At 35.4% G+C, this 20,542-nt stretch overlaps 1 protein-coding gene across 6 annotated transcripts in view; it reads left to right on the forward strand.

Annotated features, from left to right (window-relative positions):
• Positions 1-17,682, forward strand: part of NCK1 (NCK adaptor protein 1) — a 78,411-nt gene extending 60,729 nt beyond the window's left edge. For 5 of the 6 annotated variants that reach the window (XM_057740353.1, XM_057740352.1, XM_057740351.1 and 2 more), the window contains 2 exons: positions 14,284-14,996; positions 16,993-17,682. In XM_057740353.1, coding sequence (XP_057596336.1) covers positions 14,284-14,996; positions 16,993-17,187 — 908 coding nt within the window. In that variant the 3' untranslated portion in view covers positions 17,188-17,682. Of the gene's footprint in view, positions 1-710; positions 817-14,283; positions 14,997-16,992 lie in introns of those variants that run through there. The other variant, XM_057740356.1, reaches the window with a different exon arrangement.
• Positions 17,683-20,542: the final 2,860 nt, after the last annotated feature.

Raw genomic sequence — 20,542 nt, forward strand, 5'->3', positions numbered from 1 at the left:
CTAATGCTTCCAGTTTAGTCCCATAAACAAGGCTATCTTTGAAATAAACGCACGAAGGCCTCACATGACTGGGGCAATGATCTTTGTTTGCCTCCTGGGTTCGATTTGAGCAGATGTGGATCTGAGCAGGGTGCAGATTTGAGCTGGGCGTGGAGAGCAAAGCAGCCCTGGGGGCAGGAGACCTCTCTCAGAAGGATTAGGGGTCTGTGCCCCACCCCTGTTGGCCCCTCTGCGACTGCGCCTGTCTTAGGTTGTTCCTCCCCTGAGGAATCTTACCCGTCTCTGGCTAACCAGCCATCCTCCAGGGCCAAACAGGGTGATATGAGGTGTGCAAGTAAGAAGGGCTGTGCCCCCAGAGAGGGTCAATATTCTGTTTCTACGGTAGCCTATGCCCCCATGGTCTCCACGCCCAGCACCCTTAGCTCCTCCACTGCTCAAGCAGGACATTCTGCATCCAGTCACTCGGCCCACATACTTTAATTACTTTTAGTAACATTTACAAGGTTTCAGAAAGACTTCTGAATGTCTTCCCACAAATCTGAATAGTAAGGTTATATTTGTGGGCATCACAATATACGTGTTTTATAGGTTCTGTCAGAGTTCAGGGGAAGAATGTTTTGGAAAGAGAGAAGCCTCAGGAAAACTTTCTATTGCCTGAGTGTGGGCCAAGTCACATGGATTGGGCGTGGGGAGTATCAGTGTTGCAGAACCAGGAAGTTCACTGCGAATTATCCTGAGCTGTGTTAACAAACTAACGAGAGAACAGGGGATTTTTGTTCAGAATGGATTGGTTAAAGGTCTTTACAGATTTTTTCAGTAAGTTAATCTGTTTATTAAATTTGTAGTTTTCTTGTAGTTTTTGAATTAGAGTTTTCACTTTGTGAATTTAAAGGAGAACTGTATGGAGAGAATGTGATGGATTTATATATATGGTGCTTTATATTGTTTATGAAACAGGTTAAATGATTGGAGATACATCAAATATTAATAGCTTTGACTTGATAAGTAAAATAATTTAAAAAATTTTAATATCAGTGTTTAAATAACAAGTAGGAAAAGGATATAAATGATTTGAGTCTGATGCAGTTAGTTCTTTGAACTTAGCATGGACACTTGAAGTGAATTAAATAAACTGTAAACATATTAAAAACAGGAGGAGAAAAAGGATTTAAGTGAGCAGGTTCCCTCCTCCTCCACATTTGAAGTAACATGATACTGTCCTGGTTCTTTGTACTTAGATCTCAGAGGACCAATTTAGAGGATAATGTTAAATAAAAGCACTGGTAGAGAGAATGTTTTGACTTAGTGTCAGATTGCTAGAAATTGCTATTTTGGTTAATGTGAGATCTGATATTTTGAAATGAATCATAAGAACAGCTGCATACAAAGAATATGAAAACATTGACAGAAGATAGTGAATTCTTGGATTGTTTTTGAGTTCAGGTCATAAAGTAATTCTAATACTAACAAGAACCTAATCTGTGTATCCGCTGATAGCTCTTTTATATTCTTATGATAGTGAATTCGATTTGGTCTCTTTGAACAATTGTGTGGTGGTTCTAGGAAAATGAACAGAGAAATTGTTGTAGAAGTCTCTTATGTGTAAGGAGTCTAAGGAAGCAAAGAGTAACCTGTCAAGAGATTTCAGGGCAAAGGGCAGAATGGAAAGGGAGTAAGCACTTTGTTGAAAAACAAAAAGTTGTAATATTAAGACTCATTTGTTTCTTTAGTTAACTTTGGTGGCCAAGTGAATCCTTTTGGAATATATCTCTTTTGTTTACTTTTGGGGAAGTTGTTAACATTTTAGATCCCTTTAGGGGGGGATGGTTTTCCTTTAAAGAGCTTATTTATTTATTCGTTTATCAACATTTTTATTGAGAACCTGCCTACTGCAAGCCAGGCAAAAATTACAGAATGAAAAACTTACACTCAGTGTCACAGAACTTACATTCTGGTGGGAAGGTAGGTGGTGGTTGTTATTTATTATTAATATTTCATATCTAAGTTTGTAAGTGATGTTGACCATAAATCAACTAGAAGTGCTATAAAAAGAATATATTGTATCGTTGATACAGTGATTTAATATATACCATCAATACAATATAAAAGTATCATTCTCGGTATTGAGTCTTAGAAGGCTGTAGTTATTCTTAAACACATTTGTAGACTGCTGGTGAGGATTTGAGATTTGTAAACCAAAATATTCCTTTCCTCACTGCCTGCAGTAAGCCAAAATTTATATTTATTTAGCTTTGTAGCTTGTTAGAGTAGAGACAGGCTATTCACTGACCTTTTCCGTGAATGGACTTGAAAAGAGAGGAAACAATATATGTGCTCCTTGTATGGTAGCCAGAATACCCTTGAGAACAAAAAAGGGCACATTGTTTTAGATAAAGCAGAGAATAATAAAAAGCAGTAATTTATCTTATTTCATATAAATCAAGTGAACAGATAAAAATACAAAAAATTAAATAAAAACCTATACTGGAAAGAATGTCATTTATATATATTTAGAATTCCTTCATTCTGCTCCCAGATATGACACTTATTGGCCACGTGGCCAAGGGTGTATAACTTTCCTGATTTTCTGTTCCTTATTTGTTAAGGAGAGAGTTGAGCAAAAGCAGATGATCCTGGAAAGTCCCTTCTGACTCTTAAGTCTTATAGTCCTGGTAAACAACTGATCAGCCTTACATGTGTCATAGAAATCAGGGGAAAATCCATAAGGGAGAAACTGGTTTTGAAGAAGAAGGAACATAAGAACAGAGTTATAGTTCCCTAAAGAATTAGCAAGAATCAGTAATACTTTTTTAGGCCTCATTCTATTGAACAAGATATTTACTCTGTGGTTTAGATAGAGGGTAAGTGACATGCTTAAAGACCTAATGATGGAAGTGTAACTAGTACATTGAGTTCAGAAATATATTTCAAAGCTAAAAACTGAGAAATAAACAAGATGAACAGAGACAGACATTAATGTAAAATTCTACATTTAAAAAAAAATTTATATATTGGCTGTGTTGGGTCTTCATTGCCGCACACGGGCGTTCTCTAGTTGCGGCAAGCGGGGACTACTCTTCTTTGCAGTGCTTGGGCTCCTCATTGCTGTGGCTTCTCTTGTTGCGGAGCACAGGCTCTAGGCACATGGGCTTCAAAAGTTGCAGCGCATGGGCTCAGTAGTTGTGGCTCACGGGCTTAGTTGCTCCTCGGCATGTGGGATCTTCTTGGGACAGGGCTCTAACCCGTGTCCCCTGCATTGGCAGGTGGATTCTTAACCACTGCGCCACCTAGGAAGTCCTACATTAAGTTTTTAAAAGGAATTGAAAAAAATGCTGAGAACCTGTCCTGTCTGCAATATATGTGAGTAAAAGACTTAGTAAGAGCTGCTGTGATAATGTAGGTGCTAAGAAAATCTCAACACACTGTATGATGGCATTGATCCAAATCTGTGAGGTGCTTGGGTGAAGGGATGCGGTAGTTCTCTTATGGATGTGCTGGCCAAATAAAACATGACATAGTCTATTCACTTTGGGTAAATATACTTTAACAGTGGTATTGAAAAACTCAGATGCTTCCAAATACTGGCATCAAGTATATCAAAGGATTTGGAAACCAGGTTCATAAAGAATAGTTATGGGTACAAAGATTTGCCTTAGGGAGAGGACAGCTGTGGTGTGAAGGTAGAGTATTCACAAGTGCTTAACCAGATTCTTAAAAAGAGGAGTTAATAGTACATTGTTTTGGTCAAGAAACAGTGCTGTAGGAAGAAAGAAGTAAGACTAGTGGACTGGAGTGAGGGGAAGATTGAAAGCTATACTAACACTTTTGGTTTTTTAAACAAAGCTAATGATAAAAGTGACTGCCTCAGTTATGCACATCCTCAGTGCGTATACCTGAGTATATTTCCCTCCCAACTCTGGCCAGGTCCAGCTATTCAATGCTATAGTAAAGGTTTAAGTATTTTTGAAAAAGTAAATGCCAGAAGCACTAGGAGGTAGGAAAGGAATAACCACCATTGATTGAATGCCTGCTGTGTGCTATGTACTGTGCTGAGTGCTTCACATATCAACTTTTAAAAATTCTTTGCGAAAATTTTCTGAGATAGGTACTTACTACAAACTACCATTTCACAAACAAGGAAACTGGAGTTTAAAGAAGATTAAATAACTTGACCAAGATCAGATTAACCCGTAAGTAGCAACACTAAAGTTTAAACTTTTGTTAAGAGATTTTCTAGTGTACACATTATGACTAGAGTAGAGATAATACATTGACCAGAGGGAGCCTGCTTGTTGTGGAATGATCTAATTGTTGCTGATTATGACATACTTGAGAAATTAAAGAGATACTGATACTTTACATTTGTATGATTTTGTAGAGCATTTTTGCATCTAGACTCTCATTGAAAACATGAGATTGAAAGGACTGTTTTTAAGCATTGTAAACAAAGGGCAATAAACAGGCCCTTGCCAAAGATTTGTAAGCAGGAGAAAAAGCAAGCTGTCGATTATGCATGCATTTGTCAGTCATTCACAAGATAAACATGACTTAGTGTTGCAGAGAGACAAATATTCTAAGTTTATATTCTTTCTCTGAACCGTTTCTGGCCTTCAAGATTAAAATAGGTTGTTTTGGTGTTTTCCCACTTGGGGCTTTAATTATTGGGTCTGTCTAAAAATTCTTCATTCTTTTTTTGGACAAGGTATAATTAGTCTTAGACATTATCATTTTCAGAATCAAAAATATTTTAGAACCAGCCTTTATTTTCAGGTTTAAAATTTTGTATTTGCTTATATTAGTATTCAGTTTAATAAATTAATAAACCCTTATTGATCATCTGCTGTGTTTACAGTTCTAAATAGTGTAGGAAATGCAAAAGGTCATTGAGACATTAAAATGCTCTTTTCTGGAAGCTTATACTCTAGTAGATGGGCTTAAAAGACAAACACAGGCAATGCTAGCATACAAGTACCTCAGAAGTACGAGGTGCTGGGGTACTTTAAAAAGGAGAGCTTACATTGAGGGTGAGGATGGGGAATGAGGGATGTTGTAAAACGCGAAGCAGAAGGATTAATAAAATAATAAACTTGTTTTTTGAAATGACACTTCTTGAATGGGTAGATTTTTGAAAGGCATAAGTTTTAATGAGGTTTTGGGAAGAAACTAGCAAAAAAGGTAAACTAAGTCATGAAGGTAGAAACATCTAATTCAGGAATTTAAGTGGCCCATTTTTATTAAAATTTAGGGTAGTTTCAGTGCAGGGCATTATAGAAAGATGCTTTTATTTAACATTTACTCTGTGTACTGTGCTATTACTTTATTTTATTCAGTCTTCATAGCACTCATGGTAAGAGCTATTTCCTCCATTTCTGACCTCAGAAGAGTGAAACAGCTTGCTCAAGATTCCACAGTTGGTAAGAAGCATACCTGGGATTTGAACCCAAAGGCTATTTCAAGGTCTATAGCAGGGGTCCCAACCCTTGTCCAAGACAAGAAAAATTGTCTTTCATGAAACCAGTCGCTGGTACCTAAAAAGTTGGGGACCACTGGAAAGGAAGGCTAGAGAACATTCTAGAGAGGGCTGTAGATTCTTGGCAGAGTATTTCTCTTAATTTGTTGGGCAGGAGAGCCACTATTGGCTTTTGAGCAATAGGGTCATGTGATTATAGTTGTAATACAAGATTAGACTAGGTGATGTGGATGATGGGTTGAAGTGGGATGGATAGGATTAGTTAAAAAAAAAAAAACAAAAAAAACTAGTTATAGGGTAGTGAAGGCTCAAGCACAACAACATAGGCCTGAACTAGCACAAGAATGGTGGAAATGGAAAGTGTTGGCCGAAAGGACATATGATGACTTTAAGGATTTGATGTGGGAATCTTTTAAGAAAATAATTTATATGATGTAAAATTCATGTAGTTAACCATTTTACAGTGTACAATTCAGTGGTATTTAGTACATTAACAGTGTTGTGCAACCATCACATCTGTCTAATTCCAAACTATTTTCATCACTCCAAAAGGAAACCCCATTCCCATTAAACAGTTGCTCCCATTACCCCTTCCCTTCAGCTCCTGGCAACCGCTAATCTGCTTTCTGTCAATATGGATTTACCTATTCTGGCTAAATCGTATAAATGGGATCATACAATATGTAACCTTTTGCGTTTAGTTTCTTTCACTCAGCATACTGTTTTTGAGGTTCATCCATGTTGTAGCATGTATCATTATTTCATCTCTTTTATGGCTGAATAATATTATATGGATACACCACATTTTGTTTATCCATTCATCTATTGATGGACATTTGGGTTGTTTCTATCTTTTGGTTATTGTGAATAGTGAAGCTATGAACATTTGTGTACAAGTATTTATTTGAATACCTGTTTTCAGTTCTTTTGGGTATATACGTAGGAGTGAAATTATGGTAGTTCTGTGTTCAACATTTTAAGGAACCATCAACTGTTCCCACAGCAGTGGCACTGTTTTACATTTTGACCAGCAGTGTAAGAGGGGTTCCAGTTTCTCTATATCCTCAGCAACACTTTTTTTTTTATTTGGTTTAATTTGGTTTTATTATAGCCATCCTAGTAGGATGTGAAGTGGTATCAATATTTCATTGTGGTTTTGACTTGGATTTCCTTAATGAATAATGATGTTGAGCATCTTTTCCATGTGCTTTTGGGCTTTTGTATGTCTTCCTTGGAGAATTATTTGTTCAAGTCCTTTGTCCATTTTTGAGATGGGTTGGTTTTTTTTGTTGTTGGGTTCTAAGAATTCTTTATATGTCCTGGATATAGACCCTTATCAGAATTATAATTTGCAGATATTCTTTTCTAATTCTGTAGGTTGTCTTTTCACTTTCTTGATAGTGTGCTTTGCACAAGTGTTTTTTATTTTAATGACATTGGTTTATTTATTTATTTGTTTTTTGGTGTAAAATCTAAGAATTTATTGCTAAATCCAAGATCATGAAGACTTTTCCCTGTGTTCTGAGAGTTTTACATTTTTAACTCTTATATTTGGGTCATCTATCCATTTTGAGTTAATATTTGTATGTGGTGTGAAGTAGGAATCCAGCTTCGTTCTTTTGCATGTGGATATCCAGTTGCCCCAGCATTGTTTGTTGAAGAGACTATTCTTTCCTCCATTAAATGGTCTTGGCACCCTTCTCAAGATCAGAGTCAAAAATCAGTTGACCACAGATGTATGGTTTTATTTCAGTAATCTCAATTCTGTTCCGTTGGTCTATTTGTCATTCCTTTTCTGCCAGTACTACACTGTTTCGATTACTGTCGCTTTTGTAGTAAGTTTTGAAATTGTCAAGTGTGAGTTCTCCACTTTGTTTTCCATTTTCAAGATTGTTTTGGCTGTTTGGGATACCTTGTGATTCCATATGAATTTTAGGATCAGCTTTTTCCATTTCTGCCAATAAAAGGGTGTTGGTAGTTTGATAAGGATTACATTAAATCTGTGGATCACTTTGGATAGTATAGTCGTCCCTTGGTATCTGCAGGGGTTTGGTTCCAGTATCCCCTGCAGATACCAAAACTCAAGTTTAGATGCTCAAGTTCCTTGTATAAAAGTGTAGTATTTGCATATAACCTACACTCATCCTCCCATCAGCTTTAAACCATCTCTGGATTACTAACAATACCTAATACAATGTAAATTCTATGTAAATAGTTGCTGGTGCAAGGCACGTTCAAGTTTTCCTTTTTGGAACTTTCTGGAAATTTTTTTTCCAAATATTTTTGACCTGAGGTTGTTTGAATCCACAGATGCAGAACCCCTGGATACCAAGGGCCAACGGTATTGCCATCTAAAAATATTAAGTTTTCAAATGCATAAACACAGAATGTCTTTCCATTTATTTAGGTCTTCTTTAATTTCTTTCAGCAATATTTTGGAGTGTTTAGCATACCAGTCTTGTACCTCCTTGATTAAATTTATTTCTGTGTATTTTATTCTTAATGCTATTAAAAATTGAATTTTAAAGATTTTGGATTGTTCATTGCTAGTATATAGAAATACACTGATTTTTGTGTGTTGCTTTTGTAGCTTGCAACTTTGCCAAGTTCATTTATTCTAGCCTTTTTTGTGTGTGGATTCTTTAGGATTTTCTATATAAGATCATGTCATCTGTGAATAAAGATTATTTTACTTCTTCCTTTTCTAGTTTGGCTGTCTCTTATTTCTTTATCTTGCCTAATTGCTCTGGCTAGCACTTCTTTTTTTTTTTTTTTTTTTTATTATTATTATTTTTTTGGGGGTACACCAAGTTCAATCATCTGTTTTTATACACATATCCCCATATTCCCTCCCTTCCTTGACTCCCCCCCCTCGAGTCCCCCCCACCCTCCCCGCCCCAGTCCTCTAAGGCATCTTCCATCCTTGAGTTGGACTCCCTTTGTTATACAACAACTTCCTACTATCTATTTTACAGTTGGTAGTATATATATGTCTGTGCTGCTCTCTCGCTTCATCTCAGTTTCCCCTGGCTAGCACTTCTAATACAGTGTTGAATAGAAATGGTGAAAGAGGGCATTCATGTTTTGTTCCTGATCTTAGGGGAAAAGCTTTCAGTCTTTCACTACCGAGTGTGATGGTAACTGTGGTTTTTTCATAAATGTCCTTTATTATGTTGAGGAAATTCCCTTCTTTTCCTAGTTTGCTGACCATTTTTATCATGAAAAGTGTTTTATCATGTTTTATCACTTTTATCATTTAAGTCCCAAATTGGTACTTGCAGTATTTTTGTGGATATTTGCCAAGAGCAAAAAATTTGAGTTGGTAGCAAGGTCAAACAAGGTGACTGCTCATTTCAGCTCTCATATTGTAAATAAGTGTCATTTTTGTAGTTTATTTAATGCTGTGTGTGTGTGTGTGTGTGTGTGAGAGAGAGAGAGAGAGAGATTTTACTGTTTAAAATGGTGCCCAAGCATAATTCTTAAGTATTGTCTAGTGTTCCTAAGTATAAGAAAGCTTTGATTTGCCTTATGGAAAAAAATATGTGTGCTAGGTAAGCTTCATTCAGGCATGAGTTTATAGTGATGTTGGCCATGAGTTCAATGTTAATGAGTCAACAATTTATATTAAATAAGGTGTCTTTAAAGAGAAACACACATAACAAAAATGTTGTGAACAGAGTATCCCCTAAGAGCAGTGGTTCAGTATTTTCTAATTAAGTATTCATGGTCACTTTATAGAACAGAACCACCATGAATAACAAAAACTGACTATTTTTTTGAGGATTTTTATATCTGTATTCCTAAAGGAAAGAATATTGGTCAGTAGTTTTTTTTGGATATCTTAATCTGTCTTTGGTTTCAGGGTAATGCTGGCCTCATGGAATAAGTTATGAAGTGTTTCCTCCTCTTCTTTTTTTGTAGAAGTTTGAGAAAAAAATATTTGGTAAATTCACAAGTCATCTGGTCCTGAGCTTTTCCTTGTTGAGAAGTGTTGATTACTGATGCCATCTTTTACTTCTTATAATTCTGTCAGATTTTCTTTCCTCTTGAGTTATTTTTGGTAGTTTGTGTGTTTCTAGCAATTTTTTCTTTTCATGTGGGTTATCTGATTTATTGACATACAGTTATTAATAGTGTTCTTTTATTGTTTTCTTTCTGGAAGATCTCTAGTAATGTCCACATTTCATTTCTGATTTTAGTAATTTGTCTTTTTTTTTTCTTGGTCAGTCTAGCTAAAGATTTGTCAGTTTTGGTATTTTCAAAGGTTTCATTGTTTCTCTGTTGTTTTTCTATGCTCTTTGTGTTTATCTCTGTGCTAATCTTTATTATTTCCTTCCTTCTGCTAGCTTTGGGTTTAGCGTGGTCTTTTCCTAGTTTTTTTAGGAGTAAAGTTAGGTTACTGATTTGAGATTGATTTTCTTTTTTAATGTAAGCTTGTAGAGCTATAAATTTCCCTGTGAGCACTGCTTTTGCTGTAGCCTGTAGGTTTTAGTGTGTTGTGTTTTTGTTTTCATTTATCTCAAAGTATTTTCTAATGTTACCTGTAATGTAGTCTTTGACTTACTAGTTGTTTGGGTATGTTAATTAATTTCCATATATTTGTAAGTTTTCTAGTTTTCCTTTCCGTTATTGATTCTGAGTTTCATTCCACTGTGGTCAGAGAAGATATTTTATATTATTTCAGTTTCAGTGGTCTTTTGTTCTATCCATTATTGAAAGTGAGGTATTGAAATCTCCAACAATATCATAGAACTGTCGATTTCTCCTTTTAATTGTTAGTTTTTGCTTTATTATATGTCTTGGGGCTCTGTTGTTAGGTGTGTATATATTTGACTTTTTATCAACATATAATGCCCTTCTTTGTTTCTTGTAATAACTTTTGTCTTTTGTTAATCATTTTCATGGAATATCTTTTTGCACTTTCAAGCCTGTTTGCATCTTTGGATCTAAAGTTAGTGTCTTATAGATAGTGTAGTGTTGGATCATATTTTTTTAATCCATTCTGTCAGTCTTTACCTTTTAATCCAACATTTTAAGAAATTACTTACAAGGATGGGCTTCTGATATTTTGCTGTTTGTCTTCTATATGTCTTATACCCTTTTTTTTTTTTTTTTAATTATTTTTTGGGGGGGGGTACACCAAGTTCAATCATCTGGTTTTTTTTGGGGGGGGGGTACACCAGGTTCAATCATCTGTTTTTATACACATGGGAATACGGGGATATGTGTCTTATACCTTTTTTTCTGCTCAGTTCTTTTATTACTGCCTTTTATAATTGATTTTTTTATGATGTACATTTTGCTTCTTTTCTCGTTTCTTTTTCTGTGTGTTTAGGTTTTTTTTTTTCCTTAGTGATTACCCTGTGGATTACAATTAACATCTTAACTTTTTAACAGTCAAGCTTGAATTAACACAAATTTAGCTTCAATAGTATGGAAAAATCTACTCTTTTATAATTTTGCCTCTATAGATTGTGTGCCCCATTAACCTAGATTTGAAATTATTGTTTTATATATTTGCATCTTAAATCATATAGGAATAACAGAGGACTTACAAGCTAAAAATATACTACTACTGGCTTTTATATTTACATTGTAGCTACCTTTCCCACTGTTCTTCAGATGACTTAAGTGTCCTTTCATCTCAGCCTGGAGGACTCTCTTTAGCATTTTTTATAGCACAGGTGTAGTGTGACAGACTCTGTCAGTTTTTGTTTACCTGGGAGTATCTTTTTCAGTTTTAAAGGGCAGTTTTGCTGGATATAGAATTCTTAATTGATACTTTTTAAAAGAGTTTTCTTAATCATATGAAACCAAAAGAAAAAGAAAAAAGAAAAAAACCAAACTCTTTCAACACTTAGCCAGGCCCTTTACAACTCTGCCTTAGCCTTTCCTTACTGCTTCTTCAGAGCTTGAAGGTTAAAATAGGTGAAAGCTCAGGGTCTTCTCAGGCCTTTGCCGAACAAGTGTCAATTCTGGCTTTCTTGATTTTCTGGTATACACAGGGACTTTTCAAAGCCCTTATTACAATGTACATCCTTCCTCAAACTTTTCCTTCCCAGGGTTTTCCGTCTGTTTCTTGTCCTAGTTGTTGTTTCTTATACCAGGCTGCTGCATCAATTAAATGATTTCACCAGAAAACACCCTAGCCCTGGGAATGCTCCAAGTCAGATGAAACTAAGGCGAGCCCTTGTGCCAGTCCTTCAGGTAGCTGCCAGATAGGTTGAAACCCACAATTACAATTCTTTGTGAATAAGATCTATATTCTCTCTGACATTAGGAGTTTGCTGTCCTCACAGCCACTGCTGATTTGGGATTTGAGAGATATTAGGCAGGCAATTTTAAATGGTACAGTGCTCTCTTACTACATACAAAGCAGCAGCTTCTTTCTTCACTAAGCCTTGCTAGTTTTTGTAAGTTTTTTACTAGATTCTAGAGCTCCACAAAAGTTGATTTTGATGTATTCATCAGCTTATTAATTACTCTTTTGGAGGGATGGAACCCTGGAGTTCCCTGCTGTGCTAGGAATCCCTGATATACAAATTTTGCATCATGATGATACATCATTAACCAGAAGGAAGGAAATTGGGAGGGAGGGAGTTAGTTGATTTATGAGTATTGGAGAGGTTATTTTTATTTGGACATAGGGGTTGTATTTGAGGTGCTGATTGTACATTCATTCTGTAGATGTCTAGTGACAATTGAAATTGTAATGCTTGAATTCCAGCTTAGAGCTGCAAAGAAACCTTGAACCTTCTATACAGAAAGTAAGTGTATGATTTCCTTGAAGTAGAGGCTAAGTCCAAACATGGTATCTTGGGAAACACTTTCAACAGAATCATTCACTGGTTCTTTCAGCAAACATTCACTTTGTTCCTGCTACTGGTATAGTTACTGCTAAGTGCTGGAGATACAAGGTAATAAGATCCAGTTTACTACTCCCAGGAAACTCACTCTTTTATTAAGACGGACAAGTAAGCAAGTACAATGCAATTTTAAAAATATTTATTTATTTATTTATTTATTTATTTATTTATTTATTTATTTATTATTGACTGCGTTGGTTCTTCGTTGCTGCATACTGGCTTTCTCTAGTTGTGGCAAGCGGGGCCTACTCTTCATTGTGGTGCACAGGCTTCTCATTGCGGTGCGCAGGCTTCTCATTGCAGTGGCGTCTCTTGTTGTGGAGCATGGGCTCTAGGTGTGTAGGCTTCAGTAGTTGTGGCATGCAGGCTCTCGAGTGCAGGCTCAGTAGTTGTGGCAGCATGTGGGATCCTCCCAGACCAGGATTGAACCCATGTCCCCTGCATCAGCAGGTGGATTCTTAACCACTGTGCCACCAGGGAAGTCCCACAATGCAATTTTATAACAAGGTTTAGAGGAGCCCAAATGGAGGAACACAAAAATATTTAGACAGGTCAGTAGGGAAAACAGGAGACTCTCAGGGAAATTAAAGAAAGAGAAAATGTTGTACAGAGTAATCTGTGATCTTGGTTGCTGTATAGAGAGTTTGAAAAGACTGAGAGCTCTAAAAGGGACTGATTTGGCAGTGAAGAGATGACAGTTTTAATTAAGTAGTTTTGGTGAAGATAGAGGACCAGATTATAAGGAGTTAGAAATGAGTGAGTGGTGAAAAAGTTGAAGGAAAAAGGGAAGACAACTTTGTAAAGAATAATGTAGTTAAAAAACAATAGCTGAGTTGAAATAACTTTATTTCGAAATAGAAGTGATCTAAGTATGTTTTTAGACAATGGGAAGGAAACAAAGATGGCCAAGAGTCCCAAAAAGAGGCAGGAAAGATGGTGGGTATTAAGAACCCAGAAGGATCAGAGGTTGGGAACTTAGGAGAAGAAAAAGAGTAAGGGTAATGAGAAAGAATTTTGAGGTAGCAAGAAAGCAAGTATTTGAGAAATCGTAACTAGGAATGCCTTAGTTTTCTCAGTAAAAGTAGAACGCAAAATCACGTGCTTAGAAGTGAGCAGTGGTGAAAATGCCTGACTAAAGTTGCCGTAGCGTACATTTGTGATGATAGTACCATTTGGTTATTTTTTTCATTCTTTTAACAAGTATATATTAAGCATCTCTTTTATGTGCTCAGCACGGTATGAGATCCTTGAGATTATATCCGTGAACAAAGTCAGCAAAAACCTATTGCTGTCGTGGAGCTTATGTGTGAATCAGGTGAAAGCAGACAAGCAAGTAAATCGTATATTATTTTAAAATAAACAAAGAGCAGCCTGATTCTTGGGAACTAAGAAAGCAAATAGGAGGATTACCTAGACATAACTACAATTTTATATTGCATATCAAATTGTAATTTAAGTTAGTTTTCTTTCTATACAGCTAGTTATAGAATCTCAGTTAATAAAGTAAGACAAGAAGAATACGGGTTTGTTGGAGGCTTTATGTAGATTATACATGAGAGAAATAATCTTATATTTGAGAGAAAATTTGTTAATTTAGGGCAACTTTATAATTATGCTATACAGTTATTTCAGGGCCTTTAACATGAGAAAAGATGAAAAGGTAAACTGTCATACAATAACTGTAGTTAAGTGTTTGGTTATGAAAAGAGAATTTATGAAGGGGGTCAAAAGTAACAAACTTCCAGTTATATAAAATAAGTCGTGAGGATGTAAAGAAAGAAAGAAAGAATGAGAGGCAGGGAGGGCGGGGGGAAGGAAGGAATCAATTTGTTAGTTAAAAGGCTTAAAAGAATTACGGAGTGGAAGATCCTTTTTTAATAATGAATAAATTGGTATTTTTGATTATCATTGTTTTATATTTTTCATTACCCTTTTTTATTTAAACAGGCATTGGAAAAGTGAAAAGAAAACCTAGTGTTCCAGATTCTGCATCTCCTGCTGATGATAGCTTTGTTGACCCAGGGGAACGTCTGTATGACCTCAACATGCCTGCTTATGTAAAATTTAACTACATGGCAGAGAGAGAGGATGAATTATCATTGATAAAAGGGACGAAGGTGATCGTCATGGAGAAATGCAGTGATGGGTGGTGGCGGGGTAGCTACAATGGACAAGTTGGATGGTTCCCTTCGAACTATGTGACTGAGGAAGGTGACAGTCCTTTGGGTGACCATGTGGGTTCTTTGTCAGAGAAATTAGCAGCAGTCGTCAATAACCTAAATACTGGGCAAGTGTTACATGTGGTACAGGCTCTTTACCCATTCAGCTCATCCAATGATGAAGAACTTAATTTTGAGAAAGGCGATGTAATGGATGTTATTGAAAAACCTGAAAATGACCCTGAGTGGTGGAAGTGCAGGAAGATCAATGGAATGGTTGGTCTGGTGCCAAAAAACTATGTTACCATTATGCAGAATAATCCATTAACCTCAGGTTTGGAACCATCGCCTCCACAGTGTGATTACATTAGGCCTTCACTCACTGGAAAGTTTGCTGGCAATCCATGGTATTATGGGAAAGTCACCAGGCACCAAGCAGAAATGGCATTAAATGAAAGAGGGCACGAAGGTGATTTCCTCATTCGTGATAGTGAATCTTCGGTAAGTTGGTTTTCAAAGATACATGGAAATAGAGCTCTAGGTATTAAAAAAATAAATAGGTTAGAGAAGTTAAGTGGCTTCCCTAAAATTAACCAAGTAGTATATTTGTTAAAATATGTAAAGTTGTTGAGTGAAAGTCAGTATTGTTTCCAAGTGTATTAACTTTTAGTAAAGTATAGCCCTACACTGGATAATTTGGCCTTGTCTAGTTCTGTTGGTTTTTGCCTTCTTGAAATATTTTCTGTTGCATTACACTGGAAAATGGAGAAAATTGAACACTGGCTTCTTCACTGAGAGTAGAACAATGCAGTACACTAAACTGGGAAAACATTTCTTAAATTGCGTAATGGGTACACTGTCATCCTTACAATAAAGGAAATCCCTGAGTTTAAAAAATTGATTTTTTTTTTCTTTTTTTTATAAATTACTTGTTTGGAAGTTGGAACACACTTTTAGGTACCTCAGAAACCCATTTGAACATGCACTATATTTGAAGTGCATTTGCAATAAAAGATAAATTCTGTTCCAGTACTAGTAAAACAATAAAACTGTAAAACCATAAAAATTGAATAAGAAAATAGTTACGTAGGCTTTTTTAGGTATTATCTAGGATTTAGAATTTGACATTCTCTTAAAAATGGCCTTTATTTTTCCTTGATAAAGGCTGTCACTACTTTTCCACGATTAGTATTGGCTTTGTGTATGTGTATTTGTACAAAAGTTATGATTGTACAAAGGGTTAAAAGAAAGAAGAAAACCTATCTGTGTGAGTGGTGTGTATATGTGTATGGTGGGCGGGGCGGTGGTTGGAGAGAAGAGAGGGCGAGATTGAAATTAATTGAACTGCCTGATGTGAAGTTCAGCAAATGGAGGCCTGTACATAACCCCTCAGGAAGAGCAGATAATTGATGATAAGGAAGAGTGGTGGGATTTGTTTTCTGTTAAATGCCTGACCTGGCCCTGCTTTCCAAGACAAGCAGTGGGCAGAAGGATTAAGAAGGGAGTGACCCTGGAGCGAGGGTAAATAACCATAAGTATAAGATGTTTTCAAGAAACCTACTGTTTGAAACTTTGGCAGTAACTGTATAAGAAGTTGATATAGACTATTCAGAAGAGTGTTAGGTTAAAAAAAAAAAGCCTAAGAAAATAGCTTGATTGCAAAATACTGTGTATTTTCTTGTGGGTAATTGAGCATAGATACAAGCTGAAATATACCATTACTTTTAGTAGAATTTTTAAAGCAGAGGTCTCAAATAGGCATAGTTTGTTTGACCTGCACAGTGTTTTTAAACATTTGAATTCATTGTCAGTATTTAAATACTGGGAGATTTAGTGTAACGATTTAAACATCAGACTTCCCTTTTAAAATTGGAAGGCCTGTCAATGTTGAGCGGTATTCCTACAGGGCAACAATTGCATCTAAGTGGCTACTTCCTTTAGATTGGCCATGCACTGTTCCCCTTATATAGCCACGCTGGCCCTTGTTTACATTTCTTTCTTGACCCTTATATGCATTTGAGTTTATGACCTTTTATTAGAGTTTACATTAGTTCTCATTTTGTGTCCTTCATCTTTGAGAATTCAGAGTATTACATCAGCTACTGTGTAAGACAGCTCCTGTTAGCTACTAATTGAAAAAGGGATGGATATCTTGGATTTTCTCCTGTGTTTCTCCAGTAGTTTGAATGGAGAGAAGATAGTTTTTATGCTTCAGATGTTAAACTAAAGGATTTGCCCTGGTGTTAGGTAGAACCTGTTAATTAAGAGACTGGAGTCTGGCTACTTCGATTTGAATCCTGGCTCTTTTGTTAACTAGCTTCTCTTCAGCCTCGATTTTTTTCATCTGTAAAATGGGTTTGTTTTGAGGCATAAAGGATTTAATTCATGTAAATAATTTAGCATCATGCCTAGTACTTAAAGTGCTCACATTTTAGCTGTTATTAGTTTAATATCAAAATGCTAATAGATGTCTTTCAAAATGTTTTTTCTCTTTTAGCCAAATGATTTCTCAGTATCACTAAAAGCACAAGGGAAAAACAAGCATTTTAAAGTCCAACTAAAAGAGACTGTCTACTGCATTGGCCAGCGTAAATTCAGCACCATGGAAGAACTTGTAGAACATTACAAAAAGGCACCAATTTTTACAAGTGAACAAGGAGAAAAATTATATCTTATCAAGCATTTATCATGATACTGCTGACCAGAAGTGACTGCTATACAGTTGTAATTCGTCATGTAATTGAAGACTGAGAAAATGTCAGTCCAGTCATGCTTGATTGGAAATTGCTGTTTCTAACTCTATATGAAAATTGACTATAATACATAAGTATTTTTATTATAACTCAGCCCATACATATATACTACATATGCCAAGCATCTGCATAGAGCAATTCCTTATCCTTGGTCTTCTGTTTTATTGTTTTCTTTGCTGTTTTTGTCTTTGCTTCTAATATTAAGGTTTTATATTTTGAAAAAATGATGCAGATCAAAAGTCTTTATGTGGAAGAATTTCTTTATTGCCTTTCCTTTATTTCCTTGTAAGGGCACCACCTTAGTTACTTCTGCAGTGGTTTCTCTTCAAAATTATTACATCAGTTATATCAATATATGCTAAAATAAATTTCTTGGAGAGTTGTTAATCTTTTCTGTGACTAAATAGCAATAATAAATGGACAATTAGAAATTATTTTCAGGTATTATATTTGTCACAAGCCATTGTAAATATCAAGTATGTTGTGTCTGTCATTATTTTTCAAAATTCATTTGTTGTCTTCAGTATAAAGCAAAACATATAGGACATAGGTTAGAAAACATACCTTGTACAGTTTAAATTTACAACTGTTAGAAACAAAAATCTCTAAATTCGTAAGAATTTTTTTTTTTTTTTTTGGTGCTTCTCTCTCCTCTGGTTATTCAAGAGAACAAAGCAGTCTGAGATATTTAGCTTTTCAAACTAAATGGATGCTCTAGTGTTATTTTTTCTCCTAGTGTTATTTTACCAAAGCATCTTGGTTTTGAATATGTTAAATGTGTATCAGTGTGAAAAAAAAGCTTTGGCCAAATTTTGACGAAGTAGGAGGCAGTGAGATACTTGGCTCTCCCCACATCCATGCACTTAAAAAAAAAAAAAAAGTAATTATCAGGCATAGTATTTCTGCTATTTTCATTTTCTTCTTTCAGCTTTGAATTTTATTGACTGGGACACTAAAATTGGTGTATACCTGAGAAAAAGATGAGATGTGCTAATGGTTAGAGAAAATTTTTAGAATTTTATTTTTGCAGGTGCTTCTATTACATTTTTGTTTATTGAGCAGAAGTTGGGTGTATGGATAAGAAGCTATTATAAAGTATTTAATCTGTTTCTATACATCACAGAAGAAAACCAGTTATATTTTATGGTCACAGCTTTCCCCCCCATTATACATTCTGGAGATTTAATTTAAGCAAAGTACCTTCAATATTTTAATAAAAAATACTTACTAAAACCACATAACTTAGTAAATAGTAGAAAATCATGAGATTTTTAAAACTTTCCCAATGCTGTCTAGGCATGCTTCCATTCATTAATATATTATAAACAGACTTTAAGACACCAGAATTACTGATTATAAAATTGAAGTCACCTAATTCATGAGGTTTTTGATTTTGGTGTTTTTAAATTTGTTTTATTTTAAATGTTTTTTTAATTCTGTAAATCTTCAAATCATTTATTTTTTTCATTTTTTTAATTTTTATTATTTTTTTTATATCTTCAGATCATTTAAAGACTTACATTGCCACTGGGTGGCAGCCCTGTCTTCTCTCCCTAAGCAACAGGAGTTAGCAAATATAGACATACAATTTTTTATCTTCATTACATCTGCTTTTAAAGCCATTTAGTTCATATTTCATTATCTTCCTCAACCCCCTTTTGTTTATTAAAATGATTGTTACTAGGCAAGTTTAATGGAAACAAAAGTCATGTATTACCTTTTTTGCTGTAAAATCACTTGGCTATAAATTGAGGGAAGTAGATTTAAAGTAGTTGTAAAATGACTAGGTAGTAAACATCTTTTAAATTTTAAACAAACAGTTGATGATGCTTTCTTTTTATTCTCCACCTCTTTGTGGTACCCCCCCTGCTCCCATCCCAGTCTTCTTCATTTACAAAATGGATATTTGTTTAAAAAAAAAACAGAGGGGAGCAATTAATTCAATTATTACTTTGTATCACAGACATGAGTTATTTATAGCAAACCCTGCTGAGCTGATGTTAAGGATTTTGAGGAAGTAGCTAGGAATGAAGTGTTACTGGAAGCAGAATATATTTCTGTGCCATAATTAGATTTATAATAACTAGAGAATTCCTAGATAGTCCATGTGTGCCAATAATAGCTATTGTGTGCTCTTCTAATGTTATGAAACCTCACTGGGAACTACTTAATTTTGTACTTCAACATTTTGTCAAATTTTTAAAGTCTTAAAACCAATCTTTACATCAATGGCTGTTCTTTAAAAGCATGAATTAATTTTCTTAAGAACTTGAACCATCTTAGAAAACATCTACATAGCTAGCTAGTAGCAGGACTTGCATTAGAAACCAGGTTTCCTTATTCCCAGCCTGGTACACTCTCTACCGTGACACATTGGCCTCTGTGTGCTTGTTTTTAGGCTAAAAGGGAAGTTTGGGGAAGAGCAATATTACAGAAATTTTCTTCCACCTGTGAGGAGATGCTTAGCTATAAATTTAAATATTCATAACATGTATAACCTGCCCAACCCACTTCTACAAATAACTTCTCCAAAATCTTAGAAGGTTTTTCAGAACTTTATATAATATAAACTCAGTGACAAAAAGCTATTGCTGCTGTATCTGTTATTTGGTCATAAGTCCTTAAGTTCAGCTGAATACATATTCATACACGTATAAATCTTTGTACACAATAACACAGGCACCTGGCACTATTAAAGACAGTGTGTCACAGATACATCACTTAACAAAATCGGAGTGCCCAAGTGCAATCCATTGTGATTGCTGGAAGTAATGAAAAGCCTAGCAGATGAGCAACTTGGTTTGTTAGAATGATATTATCGCCATAGATATGTAGATGGCACATAAGTTATCTCCAGCTTTAATGTTTTAATAATATCATCTATATCATCTGGAGATTGCAGGAAGCAGGGCCACTACTGTCTGTGTAGGTACATTTGTGAGAATTGGAAAAAGGCACCTCTTCCCCTAGAAAGCCCAGTCACCTTTGTTGCTGTTGAGAAGTTCAGAACTCACCACCACCACACTTCTCCCATCTTGCAAGATGCCCTGTTTAGGATACAACCAAATAGGAATACAGTTCAACCCACAGTGCTTAAAAAAAATAATTGTTAAAATTTTAAAATGGAGGGGGGAATTTCACATAAAATTCAGAGGTCTGGTTTCCCTTGAAAATTGAGAAGCCGATAATACTGGATTTGAATTCCCGCACGGCATTAGGTAGTATGAATGCTCCCCTTATTTTTACTAATACATACAGTTAAAAGAAAAAAACTGTAAAAAAGGTCTTTTTCCC

The sequence above is a fragment of the Hippopotamus amphibius genome, chromosome 6 (genome assembly GCF_030028045.1).
Source record: "Hippopotamus amphibius kiboko isolate mHipAmp2 chromosome 6, mHipAmp2.hap2, whole genome shotgun sequence".
In the NCBI taxonomy this organism is placed as follows: domain Eukaryota; kingdom Metazoa; phylum Chordata; class Mammalia; order Artiodactyla; family Hippopotamidae; genus Hippopotamus; species Hippopotamus amphibius.